At 35.0% G+C, this 17,980-nt stretch overlaps 1 protein-coding gene across 1 annotated transcript in view; it reads right to left on the minus strand.

Annotated features, from left to right (window-relative positions):
* Nucleotides 1-1,076: 1,076 nt before the first annotated feature.
* LOC149782883 (BBSome complex member BBS4-like) overlaps nt 1,077-17,980 on the minus strand; it is a 64,539-nt gene continuing 47,635 nt past the window's right edge. Inside the window, exons 12-13 of the mRNA XM_089934428.1 lie at nt 10,506-10,638; nt 1,077-8,070 (exon numbers count right to left, since the gene is read on the minus strand). Coding sequence (XP_089790554.1) covers nt 7,501-8,070; nt 10,506-10,638 — 703 coding nt within the window. The 3' untranslated portion in view covers nt 1,077-7,500. The remainder of the gene's footprint in view (nt 8,071-10,505; nt 10,639-17,980) is intronic.

Here is a 17,980-nt window from a genome sequence, read left to right on the forward strand (position 1 = left end):
TCCTCCACCATTAATATTGGCTGCCATGTATAGCCTATCTTGTGCTGAAAAATGGCGCTAAACCATAAAACATATATACATACATACATATATATGTACGTACGTACGTACATACATACATACATACATACATACATACATACATACATACATACATTCATACATACATACATACATGCATGCATACATATAGCTATCTCAGTCATTGGTTAGATAATAAACAGAATAGATCACTGTATTCAGATCAAGATATTTATAACTGTCTATTGATTATTGCTTATTGGTGATCCCAGAGAATCCATGACCAGATTGCAGTCCAGGTGCCACTTACTGTGCAATCACCCTCTCTGTTGCTTGTCTGGATCATTATTGACTGGAATCTCACACCTGGACAATTGTCAAACATATAACAGTTATGAATTCATCTAGCTGTAACTGTTTACCTTTTTTGCGTAATGGATGTTATCCAAAAAGACAGTATGATGTTACACATTACACAGCTGAGCACCACTTATGTGAATAACATAATGACAATCCATAGAAAAAATGCTGTACACTGTCATGATTCTATGTAGCAGAATGGAAGTGAAACCAACGATTTGAGTAACATTCAACGAATAATTCATTTCCCTAGAATACAAAGTGAAAACTCAAAACACAGTATTGTGAAATAAATTCTAAATATATGTAATCCTAAATGTCCTATCACAAGTCCAAAAGTACAGAATGTTCCAAATGAATTCCAATTGTCTTGAGTGCCATGATGTAACACGATATAATCTAGAATGTCTTTGAATGAATTGTCTATAATTCCAAAGTATTGCTTTAGTCCAAAAAGTCAATGAGTACCCAAATGCAAGCTACTTACATAGTTTGGTAATGGTAGTTTGAGGAAAACTGAAGTTCTCATGAAGAAATGAAATAGGAAACGTAACAGATTGATGGATAGACATCATAATAAAGTAAGCTTGTCATTATGGTTGGTGATGACAATTTAACAAAAAAATGTAATCAGAAGGCATACACCATATATAAGATGACAGTTTAGATAATAAAATGTGTAACAAATATGAAAATGCATAATTCATTTACATTTATTTCACAAATTTATCTTAACTGTACAAGTAAGTCCAAGGACTAATCATTAGAGAGAAGTCTATTAAATAAATACAAATCAATAAACACAAATATGCACTTTCATTGGGAGAATTTGAATCACAGATTCCAGTTTGAATATATACCAAGAACAATTTGCACATTCCCAACTCTAAAAGAATTAAATTTTTAGACTGTGTGCAGTTTCAGTGTTTTAACTTTTTAAAAGACAGACAATGAGATTCATGAAGCAAACAACTATGAAACCTAAGTTATGCAGGATGTGCCAAAGAAATGGAATAATTGTGGCTGGACCAGGTACAGCCATGAGCTCAGACGTCCCTGCTGCTGTGACATTAAAGGCGCTGAATACATTTAGTCATAAGAGTTAATATATAGAAAAAGGGTTGTCCTTGATAATATTTTTACGTTACTTTTGCTGATCTCAACGTTTCAATTCATCAACTGTCATTTTTTGACAACAATATCTTCTTTTCCCCTTCTGAAAAAATCATTAGTTTTTATCTCTCAACCGAGAAAACATTTACTATCACTGCATTACCATTCTAACACATTTTGGTGACTTTGTTTCTGAAACATTAGTACTTGGTGGGAACTCACTGAGCACTAATCAACCTAAATTTCTAATGCCTGGTATTAACCTAAATTTCTAATAATTGGCATGAATTTCATTGAGGACTAAGCAACCTAAATTACTAATGCTTGGTATGAATTTCACTGAGGACTAAGTAACCTAAATTACTAATGCTTGGTATGAATTTCATTGAGGACTAAGTAACCTAAATTACTAATGCTTGGTATGAATTTCATTGAGGACTAAGTAACCTAAATTACTAATGCTTGGTATGAATTTCATTGAGGACTAAGTAACCTAAATTACTAATGCCTGGTATGAATATCACTGAGGACTAAGTAACCTAAATTACTAATGCTTGGTATGAATTTCACCAAAAGCATCCTGATAACTATATCCTAACATAAGCTCACCTTGCATAGCTATTTTCCTGTTTTCTTCCAAATCTTTTTCAAAAACAGCAATCAACCTTTTGCAAATTGAGATTTCTTTTAAATAGTCTTTGTTCCCATGGAAACATCTTTGTCTGATGTTGTTGTTGTAGGGTTTAACGCCATTTTTCAGCACACAATAGGCTATACATGGCGGCCAGTATTAATGGTGGAGGAAGAACCCAGGAAAACCCCAGAAAGAACCACCGACCCAGGATAAGCTACTGGCAAGCTTTCTCACATACCAACACTGGATGAATCAGAGACTCAAACCCACATAGACAGAGGTGAGATGGCAGTGATCCATAATGGAGAGTGCTTTAGACCACTCAGCCCCCTTTGAATGATGTAATCAATACAAATTGTCATGACTTAGCTAATTAATGAAAAGTAATTTTAGATCATGTGACTTGTGTAAGTTAACTGAATCATTTATCATCTGACTCAGCTCATTCTTATGTATTGATGGCAAAGAAAAGTCTACCGTTGGTAATATGTGACATTTTAACAGGGAAAATCCTTCTCAAACAAACAAAAGGAACAACGCGACTGCCTCATAATGTATCCAATAAACGTGTAAGAAAAAACGTGATGCTCATCAGTAACAGAAATTAATGAATACCCCACATACTCGTTGTTCATATAGTACCTATTTTATGGTTATAACCACAGTTCTAAATCCTTCCACAAATAAATAAGTAAAGAAACTACCAACCTTTCCCATTTTAAAATATTCATGACTTAAGATACCCATCCAATTTTTACATGCATGAAAGATTACATATACCATCCATACTTGCTTGTAAGTTGGCTCCAACTGTAAACTGCATAGACCCAGACCTACTGTCACATAATGTGTCAGCAGATCTGGGTCTATGCAGTTTGTTAGGATTAAACAGTAGAATAAACAACACTGACCCTGGTCTGTTGGCACAATATGCAATGGCAGATCTGGATATATGCAGTTTGTTAGGAGTAAACAGCAGAATAAACAACACTGACTCTGGTCTATTGGCACATTATACAATGGCAGATCAGGGTATATGCAGTTTGTTCAGAGTAAATAGTAGAACAAACAACACTGACCCTGGTCTGTTGGCACATTATGCAATTGCTGTGCAGCATCTGTGTTGTGTGCAATTGGACCCAGCTTATAAGTAAGTAATACAGTATCCATGAATTCACAGGATTATCCACACATCTGTGATATGTTCTCATTTCCAAATGTCATCACCATGTAGTTCTACACCAAATGTCATCACCATGTAATTTTAGACCAAATTTCATTACCATATAGTTCTAGACCATATGTCATTACTATGTAATTTTAGACCAAATTTCATTACCATGTAATTCTAGACCATATGTCATCACCATGTAATTTTAGACCAAATTTCATTACCATGTAGTTCTAGACCATATGTCACCACCATGTAATTTTAGACCAAATTTCATCACCATGTAGTTCTAGACCATATGTCATTACCATGTAATTCTAGACCATATGTCATCACCATGTAATTTTAGACCAAATTTCATTACCATGTAGTTCTAGACCATATGTCATCACCATGTAGTTCTAGACCATATGTCATTACCATGTAGTTCTAGACCATATGTCATTACCATGTAATTCTAGACCATATGTCATCACCATGTAATTTTAGACCAAATTTCATTACCATATAGTTCTAGACCATATGACATCACCATGTAATTCTAGACCATATGTCATTACTATGTAATTTTAGACCAAATTTCATTACCATGTAATTTTAGACCAAATTTCATTACCATGTAATTTTAGACCAAATTTCATCACCATGTAATTCTAGACCATATGTCATCACCATGTAATTTTAGACCAAATTTCATCATCATGTAATTTTAGACCAAATTTCATTGCCATGTAATTCTAGACCATATGTCATCACCATGTAATTCTAGACCATATGTCATTACTATGTAATTTTAGACCAAATTTCATTACCATGTAATTTTAGACCAAATTTCATTACCATGTAATTTTAGACCAAATTTCATCACCATGTAATTCTAGACCATATGTCATCACCATGTAATTTTAGACCAAATTTCATCACCATGTAATTTTAGACCAAATTTCATCACCATGTAATTTTAGACCAAATTTCATTACCATGTAGTTCTAGACCATATGACATCACCATGCAGTTCTAGACCATATGTCATTACTATGTAATTTTAGACCAAATTTCATTACCATGTAATTTTAGACCATATGTCATCACCATGTAATTTTAGACCAAATTTCATTACCATGTAGTTCTAGACCATATGACATCACCATGTAATTCTAGACCATATGTCATTACTATGTAATTTTAGACCAAATTTCATTACCATGTAATTTTAGACCAAATTTCATCACCATGTAGTTCTAGACCATATGTCATCACCATGTAATTTTAGACCATATATCATCACCATGTAGTTCTAGACCATATGTCATCACCATGTAATTTTAGACCAAATTTCATTACCATGTAATTTTAGACCATATGTCATCACCATGTAACTCTAGACCATATATCATCACCATGTAGTTCTAGACCATATGTCATCACCATGTAATTTTAGACCAAATTTCATCACCATGTAATTTTAGACCAAATTTCATCACCATGTAATTTTAGACCAAATTTCATCACCATGTAAATTTAGACCAAATTTCATCATCATGTAATTTTAGACCAAATTTCATTACCATGTAGTTCTAGACCATATGTCATTACCATGTAGTTCTAGACCATATGTCATTACTATGTAATTTTAGACCAAATTTCATTACCATGTAGTTCTAGACCATATGTCATCACCATGTAGTCCTAGACCATATGTCATCACCATGTAATTTTAGACCAAATTTCATCACCATGTAATTTTAGACCAAATTTCATCACCATGTAATTTTAGACCAAATTTCATCACCATGTAGTTCTAGACCATATGTCATCACCATGTAATTCTAGATCATATGTCATTACCATGTAAATTTAGACCAAATTTCATCACCATGTAATTTTAGACCAAATTTCATTACCATGTAGTTCTAGACCATATGTCATCACCATGTAATTCTAGACCATATGTCATTACCATGTAATCTTAGACCAAATTTCATCACCATGTAATTCTAGACCATATGTCATTACCATGTAATCTTAGACCAAATTTCATCACCATGTAGTTCTAGACCAAATTTCATTACCATGTAGTTCTAGACTAAATGTAAAAAAAAAAACTAGTGGCAATTATAATAGCCTCTCTCCCAATCACCTATATTTTAAGACACAGTTTACATGTTACATATTATTTTATTCAATTTAATATGTAATTTTCTTGTGATCTTTTGTGTACTGATATTTCAACAAATTTTTAGCAACTGTGCACCTTATGTGAAATCTGTGATACACATGTACCATATATTAATGAAATATTGTATAAAAAAGAAACTAATCCATAGATTTTCATATGCTGCAATAAAAATATTTTTCATTATGTGAAACGCAGGTCTTACACATTAATGAAAATATGGACCACATCTTTCAGGTTGGACAGAGTAAAATACCAAAGTTACAAATAATAAATGTCAATGCATGATATCACACAATACAACAGTTCCATAATTTTCATTTTTTAAAAGAGAATATAAATACATCTTAGTTTACATTTAAACAGTTCTTGAAATCACTGCAATTAAATCGTAACTAATATTTCAAGGGCTTTTTAGGCCATTCTTTTCATTTTCTTAAAACACGGCACATAAAGCATCAGTTACAACACCAACATATGCAATACTTATAGCAGGGGATCAATTATGCTTGTTAAGAATGACTACTCTATACAAAATTATTGTCATATCTGCATTTTGCTAATGAAATACTACTTTAAATCTGCCTTCAACAAAATATAAGGCGAGCAACTGCTTTTTAAAACTCATAAGTATTATAAACTCTAATAAATAAAGGTAATAAATATATTCTGACCATAAATTTTGTCAGTTACTGTAAACAAAATGTAATTACATGCATGTAAAAAACACATAGATATGCACACCTCTCCCTCGATAATGGGGTCCAAAAACACAGACCTCAGTATAAGTGAGGGAACAAATATCTGGTCACTAACTGTTGTTCTAACAACAACAAAAAAAGCAACATATTAGGGTTTCACTTAGCGGTTTCACTTAGCAATTTTGATTGAGACTTTCAAAACATATGGGTCAAATCTTTTGGCATTTTTGGTAAAATAAATGTGATCCATCCCTGCCCTCACATTATCAGCGCGTTTGTGAGCTATCGAGGGAGTGATGTAATTGGAATAAAAGTCACATGCTTTTGCAAAAATTTCATTGACCCTAATTATAATAAATATTACAAGATAATTAAGAAAATTACTAATAATTTCTTTTTTTATTATGTCACTCCAAAATCAGGTTTGATTAAATATTTTCTTGCTTTTCTCATTAGGATTCTTTGCTTAAATCAACTGGAATAACTAATGTGCCAAGAAATTACATAAGTTTAAACAATGAACCTTATCTGCCATAGCATAATCCGCCTGCAGACCAGGGTCTATGTTGCTTGTTCTACTGATTACTCCTAACAAACTGCACAGACCCAGATCTGCCAGCGCATTATGCAATGGCAGATCTTGGACTGTGCAGTTTGCAGTTAGACTAGACTTATAAGTGAGTATATACAGTATACATAGATAATACATACGTTTAAACTACAGTGTATGTGCCATGGTATCGCTTAAGTTTATCAGCAAATGCAAAACCTGAACCCGAATCATAACACAAATCATGTCAAGTCTGATGAACACTTATTAAGGGACTTCATAAATGTAAGCAGATGAATCAAAACCCTAACACCATGCTTTGGCTGCTTTGTCTCCTTGCTCACCAACAATGATCCGACAATAATGTGAAATAAATTATCAGCAATGATAAAACAAAATGGGACCAATTCCATGGGATCCATGACTGTATCCTAAAAAGAATGTGTACATACCTCAAATTGATATTACAATGGCCAATGGAATTGGAATATATATTATTACTGCTGTTATAAGAGTAATTATTAGAGATAAAAAAGGAATGAAATTCTTACAAATATAAGTGACTTTTATTACAATTCAGACTTTCCCATTAATTCTAATCACTCAAATGATATCCACCTTATTTAGGAACTCATTAACCAAAAAAGTCTCTTTTATCTACACCATGCTATGAAATAATACATTTTATGGAACTCCAGATGATGTATCAATAGATAATTCCACATACTACCCCACCCCCACCCCACCCCACCTGCACCTCTTCCATAGTACATCTTAAGAAGGCAAGGCCTCTGGGTTCTGATTTCTCTTCTTGCCAGAAAGCTTGTCTGCCATTTCAACCTCTTCATATGTGGGAAGTTCATCATCTGGAGGGGATGGGAGATTATCTAGACCTTTTCGACCACTGGCCCCTATTGAGGCCAATTTGGACCGATTAAACGGCAGTGGGGGTATGGGACTAGGTGAATTAAAGGGAAGATCTTGAGGCAGATCTCTGGCCCTCTTCATAAACATTGGCTCGCCAGGTGGTGGATGGAAGGTGGGTGTCCGAGGTGGCATGTCTGGTGCTGGAGTGGGTGGCATGTCAGAGGTAGCAAAATCATCACTTTTGACTCCTGTTGTTGTAGCAGGTCTGAAATCTCCTGGGGGTGCTGGGGTTAAGGATTTGGTGGATTCCTTGACTTGGGTATCTTCAGCTTGAAGATTTCCTGGCACCACATTCTGATTAATATCCCCTGTGGCACCAACCTCTTTGTCTTTTGTGTCAGGTTGTTTTGGCTGGTTGAACACCAAGTTTTCTCCAAGCTGAAGAGCAGCACCAAGCTTCTGAGCAGAGTCCATTAACTGTGAAAGAAATGAATCATATAACTTCTAAAAAAATGTTCAGACATTTTTTTTAATGTTAACATCTATGGGATAAACCTTAATACTTTCAGACTTTCGGATGAAATGAATTAACTGCGATGTAAGGTGTAGACAAGTCACTTTTACACACTTTTAATTTATTAATTATTGGAAAGTAAATACATCAAATAAAAAAGTCACAGTACCTTAATTTTGTAATTATTTGAGAGTAAATATATCAAATTATAAAGTCATATTATTACATTAAAAAGAATTCAAAGCCAGAGAAGTTCACATTGCTTTTTTCACCAACCCAAAGAGATTTACCAATTGATTTGTTTCACCAGCCCAAAGATAATTTCATATTGATTTTATTCACCAGACCAAAAAGATTTTCTGATTGTTTGCTTTACAAACCCAATTAGATTTTCCCATTGCATTTTTGGCCAATCCAAAAAGATTTTTCCATTGCTTTGATTCCCCAACCATAAGTGATTTTCCCATTACTTATATTTCCTCAATCCAACCCACTGTGGAATTGTCTGTTGTTGTAGCTGCTTTACTTGATCATTTTTATGACAGAAAATGGGGACCATTCTGATGAAAGACATCTTAGCTCAACAAATTGAAAATATTTGGTATAAAATTTAAGATGGAAAATAATCTGAATTTATATTAGTTAAGCAGCATAAAAAAATGACAACAGTTCAGATTAAGTGACACTGTCCATCCTAATAAAATACTATTTGATGTGTTACACCAAATCTGTTTACTTGTTATTTACATACAAGCCCCCTGCGGGCATGGGTAAGTATGATAGGCCCGATACACCTTCCTGGATGTCATAAGAAGTGAGACTAATGGATGCAGAAATGTGGCTCAGTAATTAGAATACCAGACTTGTGACAGAGTACAGTTTGAGTTCTTCCATTGGATATGCTAGTTAATGTACCAGACTTGTGACAGAGTACAATTTGAGTCCTTCCACTGGATATGCTAGTTAGTGTACCAGACTTGTGACAGAGTGCTGGTTGAGTCCTTCCATTGGATAAACTAGTTGGTGTACCAGACCTGCGACAGAGTATGGGTTGAGTCCTTACACTGGATATGCTAGTTAGTGTACCAGACTTGTGACAGAGTGCTGGTTGAGTCCTTCCATTGGATAAACTAGTTGGTGTACCAGACTTGTGACAGAGTATGGGTTGAGTCCTTACATTGGATGAGCTAGTTGGTGTACCAGACTTGCGACAGAGTACTTGTTCAGTCTTTCCATTAGATAAGCTAGTTAGTGAACCAGACTTGTGACAGAGTACAATTTGAATCCATCCATTAGATACACTAGTTAGTGAACCAGACTTGTGACAGAGTACAATTTGAGTCCTTCCATTAGATACACTAGTTAGTGAACCAGACTTGTGACAGAGTATGGGTTTAGTCCTTCCATTAGATAAGCTAGTTAACATACCAGACTTGTGACAGAGTACTGGTTGAATCCTTTCATTTGATAAGCTAGTAAGTGTACCAGACTTGTGACAGAGTATGGGTTTAGTCCTTCCATTAGATAAGCAAGTTAGTGTACCAGACTTGTGACAGAGTATGGGTTTAGTCCTTCCATTAGATAAACTAGTTAGTGTACCAGACTTGTGACAGAGTATGGGTTGAGTCCTTACATTGGATGAGCTAGTTGGTGTACCAGACTTGTGACAGAGTACTTGTTCAGTCTTTCCATTAGATAAGCTAGTTAGTGAACCAGACTTGTGACAGAGTACAATTTGAATCCATCCATTAGATACACTAGTTAGTGAACCAGACTTGTGACAGAGTACAATTTGAGTCCTTCCATTAGATACACTAGTTAGTGAACCAGACTTGTGACAGAGTATGGGTTTAGTCCTTCCATTAGATAAGCTAGTTAACATACCAGACTTGTGACAGAGTACTGGTTGAATCCTTTCATTTGATAAGCTAGTAAGTGTACCAGACTTGTGACAGAGTATCGGTTTAGTCCTTCCATTAGATAAGCTAGTTAGTGTACCAGACTTGTGACAGAGTACTGGTTGAATCCTTTCATTTGATAAGCTAGTAAGTGTACCAGACTTGTGACAGAGTATCGGTTTAGTCCTTCCATTAGATAAGCTAGTAAGTGTACCAGACTTGTGACAGAGTACTGGTTGAATCCTTTCATCTGATAAGCTAGTAAGTGTACCAGACTTGTGACAGAGTACTGGTTGAGTCCTTTCATTGGATCAGCCCAGGTCAGCTACTCTACTGTGTTGGTGTTCAAGGCGCTTTACTCATATTGCCACAGCACTAAATGACCTACTTGTGTTATAAAACACCAAACCAAAATTAAATTTAAAGTTAGGTCTGAATATAGAATTGATAGTGTAAATGAGCTAAATTTAATTTCAATCAATCTACATCTAAATCTACACCTCTTGGTCACTGATAGTAGGTTTTAGCTCTGTCACCATCTTTTCAAATGCTGAGAACTGTTTTGTGGCTGCTTTTTTCTCCCCCTGGTTAAACAGGAATACAGCATAGTTCAGAAGCATAAGTGGGTCTTTCCTGGAAAATAAATATATGATTGTTATATGGCTGGATAGTTCATAAATTAAATGAGCTGTAATTACTGAAATCAGAATGTTAGTTTGTATTCAAATTCATGCATGTGCATTAATGCAACATGGGTAATATAAAAGTTACCATCAAAAAGATAACAATACATAAAAAGCAAATAACACACACTTAAACATACATAGTGTTACAAATACAAAAATAGAGTTGATTTCCCAACCCTATCCCACTGATAAAATGGTCCACTCTCTGCCCCATTATTTGCCCATCTGCCCCTTTCAGTGTACCCCTCTGCATTCTTCAACTGCAAAATCAGCAAGTTCAAAAAAACTTTTCTTATATACCTTGTTAGTTAAATGAGTTATTTTAATTATTTAATTGTTTTCCAGACTTGAATCACTTGTTTAACTGAGTCACATTCTACTTCGATTAAACCCCAAAATGGCAGGTTTATGTTCCAGCCTGAGCTCTGCCTTAAGATTAAAGGGCATTAATACAAGTGGTCTTGTTTAGAAAAGCATCTGTCACATCAAAGGGCATTGATACAAATGGTCTTGTTTAGAAAAGCATCTGTCACATCAAAGGGCACTACTACAAGTGGTCTTGTTTAGAAAAGCATCTGTCACATCAAAGGGCACTACTACAAGTGGTCTTGTTGAGAAAAGCATCTGTCACATCAAAGGGCACTACTACAAGTGGGCTTCTTGAAGGCATCTGTCACATCAAAGGGCATAAATACAAGTGGTATTGTTTAGAAAAGCATCTGTCACATCAAAGGGCACTACTACAAGTGGTCTTGTTTAGAAAAGCATCTGTCACATCAAAGGGCATTAATACAAGTGGTCTTGTTTAGAAAAGCATCTGTCACATCAAAAGGCACTACTACAAGTGGTCTTGTTTAGAAAAGTATCTGTCACATCAAAGGGCATTAATACAAGTGGTCTTGTTTTGAAAAGCATATGTCACATCAAAGGGCATGGATACAAGTAGTCTTGTTTAAAGCATCTGTCACATCAAAGGGCATTAATACAATTGGTCTTGTTTAGAAAAGCATCTATCACATCAAAGGGCATTACCACAAGTGGTCTTGTTTAAAGCATCAGTCACATCAAAGGGCACTACTACAAGTGGTCTTGTTTAAAGCATCAGTCACATCAAAGGGCACTACTACAAGTGGTCTTATTTAGAAAAGCATCTGTCACATCAAAAGGGCATTAATACAAGTGGTCTTGTTTAAAAGCATCTTTGTTTAAAGCATCTGTTGCATCAAAGGGCATTACTACAAGTGGTCCTGTTTAAAGCATCTCTCACATCAAAGAACATTAATATAAGTGGTATTGTTTAAAGCATCTGTCACATCAAAGGGCATTAATACAAGTGGTCTTGTATAGAAAAGCATCTTTCACATCAAAGGACATTGCCACAAGTCTTGTTTAAAAGCATCTGTCACATCAAAGGGCATTAATACAAGTGGTCTTGTTTAAAGCATCTGTCACATCAAAGGGCATTAATACAAGTGGCCTTGTATAGAAAAGCATCTATCACATCAAAGGGCATTACCACAAGTGGTCTTGTTTAAAGCATCAGTCACATCAAAGGGCACTACTACAAGTTGTCTTGTTTAAAGCATCTGTCACATCAAAGGGCATTAATACAAGTGGTCTTGTTTAGAAAAGCATCTGTCACATCAAAGGACATTGCCACAAGTCTTGTTTAAAAGCATCTGTCACATCAAAGGGCATTAATACAAGTGGTGTTGTTTAGAAAAGCATCTGTCACATCAAAGGGCATTAATACAAGTAGTCTTGTATAGAAAAGCATCTGTCACATCAAAGGGCACTACTATAGGTGGTCTTGTACAGAAAAGCATCTGTCACATCAAAGGGCATTACTATAGGTGGTCTTGTACAGAAAAGCATCTGTCACATCAAAGGGCACTACTATAGGTGGTCTTGTTTAGAAATGCATCTATCACATTAAAGTTCCCAAAGCCAAAGATGCTGAAACATTCTGACCATGAGGCATTTTACTAAAATTCAAATACTCAAAATACAACTGTAAATCTTACCATTTCAAAATGATTGTTTGATGGATTTATACCCAAAAGTTTGAGTGAAACTGTCAATTTTCACAGCTTGAAAATCAAGAAGTTGACAAACTCAACCAATCAACAACCCCCATTTTTGGCAAACAGTTCATTAAAACATTTTTTTTTCTTCATTTAATTTCTTTATAAAAATGATGCTATTGTTTATCACCATCTGCAATGTTACCCAACAAAACCTTGTGGTCAGCCTCATTGTGACATGGAATGAATAATTAATGAGAGGTTGTATATGCACATTGTGACATGGAATGAATAATTAATGAGAGGTTGTATATGCACATTGTGACATGGAATGAATAATTAATGAGAGGTTGTATATGCACATTGTGAGAGAGATATGAACTACTGCATTGAAAGAAATGAACTATTGCATTGATAATATAAAATAAAAACTAACCACAGCCATTGACAGTGCATTAGCTGCTGCAAAACTTGAAATGTAAACCATGCCACGTATACCATTAAACCTTTTTGTGTTATATCTGACAGTATTGTAGATATTGTGAGTAAGCAGTATTTTCCATGTAATGTGAATACCTATTTTGATGTTGTACAACCTTTCCTCTATTTTTCTCTGATAGACAGGTTGTTGTACCCACCCTACCTTTTTTGTCTTCAAAATGGAGCTGTAATGGTCTTTAAAGTCTATTTCAATTCTGAAGTAAATACTTCAGGTAAATTTTCATCCTTAACCATCCATCCCTTCACATATGATGCATGCACAAATGTAACAACAATATTATTAAACAGTGCTGCCATTGGGTTGACACTGTCTGTTTTTGGCACAGTTCTACTACTGCAGCTGTGATATACAAGCAGAACAGGAAGTTTGACCTCAAATCTGGAAAATTTTCACTGACATGATTTTTAGCATACAAAAAAGGCATAAATGACAACTAAGGAACATGCACATTTTCTTTATTAAAATATACATATCATCTGATCAGATCAGTCCTTTCAAACTAATTTGTAGCCTTTCATACTGTCCTTGTACACAGCACAAGTATAATTAATTTGTAGCCTTTCATACTGTCCTTGTACGCAACACAAGTATATTTAATTTGTAGCCTTTCATACTGTCCTTGTATGCAGCACAAGTATAATTAATTTGTAGCCTTTCATACTGTCCTTGTACGCAGCACAAGTATAATTAATTTGTAGCCTTTCATACTGTCCTTGTATGCAGCACAAGTATAATTAATTTGTAGCCTTTCATACTGTCCATGTACGCAGCACAAGTATATTTAATTTGTAGCCTTTCATACTGTCCTTGTATGCAGCACAAGTATAATTAATTTGTAGCCTTTCATACTGTCCTTGTACGCAGCACAAGTATAATTAATTTGTAGCCTTTTACACTGTCCTTATACGCAGCACAAATATAATTAATTTGTAGCCTTTCACACTGTCCTTATACGCAGCACAAATATAATTAATTTGTAGCCTTTCACACTGTCTTTATATGCAGCACAAGTATAATTAATTTGTAGCCTTTCATACTGTCCTTATAGGCAGCATAAGTATAATTAATTTGCAGCCTTTCACACTGTCCTTATACGCAGCACAAAATATAATTAATTTGTAGCCTTTCATACTGTCCTTGTATGCCCCACAAGTATAATTAATTTGTAGCCTTTCACAATGTCCTTGTATGCAGCACAAGTATAATTAATTTGTAGCCTTTCACTGTCCTCGTACGCAGCACAAGTATAATTAATTTGTAGCCTTTCATACTGTCCTTGTATGCAGCACAAGTATAATTAATTTGTAGCCTTTCACACTGTCCTTATATGCAGCACAAGTATAATTAATTTGTAGCCTTTCATACTGTCCTTGTACACAGCACAAGTATAATTAATTTGTAGCCTTTCATACTGTCCTTGTACACAGCACAAGTATAATTAATTTGTAGCCTTTCACACTGTCCTTATACGCAGCACATGTATAATTAATTTGTAGCCCTTTACACTGTCCTTGTATGCAGCACAAGTATAATTAATTTGTAGCCTTTCATACTGTCCTTGTATGCAGCACAAGTATAATTAATTTGTAGCCTTTCATACTGTCCTTGTACACAGCACAAGTATAATTAATTTGTAGCCTTTCACACTGTCCTTATATGCAGCACAAGTATAATTAATTTGTAGTCTTTCATACTGTCCTTGCATGCAGCATAAGTAAGTATAATTAATTTGTAGCCTTTCATACTGTCCTTGTATGCAGCACAAGTATAATTAATTTGTAGCCTTTCATACTGTCCTTGTACACAGCACAAGTATAATGAATTTGTAGCCTTTCACACTGTCCTTATACATAGCACAAGTATAATTAATTTGTAGTCTTTCATACTGTCCTTGCATGCAGCATAAGTATAATTAATTTGTAGCCTTTCATACTGTCCTTATACGCAGCACAAGTATAATTAATTTGTAGCCTTTCAATCTGTCCTTGTACGCAGCACAAGTATAATTAATTTGTAGCCTTTCATACTGTCCTTGTACACAGCACAAGTATAATTAATTTGTAGCCTTTCATACTGTCCTTATATGCAGCATAAGTAAGTATAATTAATTTGTAGCCTTTCATACTGTCCTTGTATGCAGCACAAGCATAATTAATTTGTAGCCTTTCATACTGTCCTTATATGCAGCATAAGTAAGTATAATTAATTTGTAGTCTTTCATACTGTCCTTGCATGCAGCATAAGTATAATTAATTTGTAGCCTTTCATACTGTCCTTATACGCAGCACAAGTATAATTAATTTGTAGCCTTTCAATCTGTCCTTGTACGCAGCACAAGTATAATTAATTTGTAGCCTTTCATACTGTCCTTGTATGCAGCACAAGCATAATTAATTTGTAGCCTTTCATACTGTCCTTATATGCAGCATAAGTAAGTATAATTAATTTGTAGCCTTTCATACTGTCCTTATATGCAGCACAAGTATAATTAATTTGTAGCCTTTCATACTGTCCTTATATGCAGCACAACTATAATTAATTTGTAGCCTTTCAATCTGTCCTTGTATGCAGCACAAGCATAATGAATTTGTAGCCTTTCACATGTTAGTCATTCAGCAGCATGAATCTTTCCACAGGCATGGAACAATTTAAAACTTCTTGAAGGATTTAGTAGAGTTGTACTAATATTACTAATGCAGACACTAAAAGGACATTTTCTATTCTGAGGAAAATTCATGCTGACTCCAGATGAAACCAGTGATAAATTTGTTAAGTGTTGAGATCAATAATGATGAGGACTGCCACAAATATAATTAAATCAGCGATCTATTAAGAGAGCTTACAAATGCTTGTGCTGCATATAAGGACAGTATGAAAGGCTACAAATTAATTATACTTATGCTGCATACATGGACAGCATGAAAGGCTACAAATTAATTATACTTTTGCTGCATATAAGGACAGTATGAAAGGCTACAAATTAATTATACTTGTGCTGCATATAAGGACAGTATGAAAGGCTACAAATTAATTATACTTGTGCTGCGTACAAGGACAGTATGAAAGGCTACAAATTAATTATACTTTTGCTGCATATAAGGACAGTGTGAAAGGCTACAAATTAAATTATACTTTTGCTGCATATAAGGACAGTGTGAAAGGCTACAGATTAAATTATACTTGTGCTGCATATAAGGACAGTATGAAAGGCTACAAATTAATTATACTTGTGCTGCATACATGGACAGTATGAAAGGTTACAAATTAATTATACTTTTGCTGCATATAATTTCTCAAGACTGGTGCTATATGGGTCACATGTCTGAAGATTTTAAAATACAGAATGGCAGAACGCTTATTTATGTCCCTTTGAACTTTATGCCAACCAATAAAATTATTCTTTCCATCTGATACTGAATTTCATGTGATCCTTTGGTTGTTGAGATTTTAGTGTTTTATTAATGCACCCTTAGATAATAGCAATACATAAAATACTGAGACCAAACAGATCTGTTTTATACCAAATGACCTCTTTAGTAATGACTTATCCAAGATAATCCATTAATGTTTTTAATCCTTTCTTTATTACTTCTGATTGCACAAAGTAAAATCTATCTCTACAAATTTTAATTTAAACTTTCAAAGCCAAAAATGACCCTGCCAGAATGGATCAAGTAATGTTAGTTGTTTTAATGCTGTTTGTGCTCTTTAACAGTCCAATCATGATCCATTGATGTCTTTATTCCTTTACAGTCATCAGAATGTTGTTGTTGTTATTGTGGGGTTTAACGCCATTTTTCAGCACACGATAGGCTATACATGGCGGCTAGTATTAATGGTGGAGGAAGAACCTGGGAAAACCCCGGAAAGAACCACCGACTCACGAGAAGCTACTGGCAAGCTTTCTCAAATACCCACATTGGCTGAATCCGAGACTTGAACTGGCGCAGACAGAGGTGAGATGGCAGTGATCCGTAATGGAGAGCGCTTTAGACCACTCGGGGCCCGTCATCAGAATGTAAGGACCAAATAATCAATTGGCTAGGTGATTCTTTCCTCCATCCAAACAATGGGGTTTCCAAAAATTTTTCCCACCAGCTAAACTTTCCATTTGGGGAAAGAATTGGCTAGGTGATTCTCCCCTCCTCCAATTACACCTTTTATATATTAGAACAATTAATAAGCACTGCTCCAGTGGTTTAGTGGTTAGAGTGTCTGCCTCGGATGCAGGAGGTTGCAGGTTTGAACCCCAGCTGAGTCATACTAAGGACTTATAAAAATGGTACTAACAGCTGCCTTGCTAGGCACACAGCATTAAGAGGTTAGTGTTTGGACTGGTTGGCCTGGCATGATGCCCCAGTGCTAGATGTCACTATAAACTGCCACAATGTAGACATCATAGCGATATGACTGAAAAACTGTTAAAGCTATTTTAAAAATCCAAATCACATACACACATATTAATTAGTAAAACTAAATTTATTTTATAAAATACTACCAGTAACTTATTATGGACTAAAGCAAAGGTTTTGGGGGTTGGGGATGGGGGAGCAATGTGAGCTTCCACAGCAGGACCCAGGGCAGAGCCCTTGCTACCAATGATTTTCCTGTAATTTAATGCTGTTTGGTGGTTTTCCGGAAATTGGTGTTATCTGAAATTAATAAGCTCTGCAGGCATTTACAAAAATATAATCCTCTCGTACCACTTGCCATAAATCTATATACTAATGGTTGTCTGATGGATTGGAAGATAGATGTACATT

This window comes from Sinohyriopsis cumingii, chromosome 15 (assembly GCF_028554795.1).
Source record: "Sinohyriopsis cumingii isolate HCF-2022 chromosome 15, ASM2855479v2, whole genome shotgun sequence".
In the NCBI taxonomy this organism is placed as follows: domain Eukaryota; kingdom Metazoa; phylum Mollusca; class Bivalvia; order Unionida; family Unionidae; genus Sinohyriopsis; species Sinohyriopsis cumingii.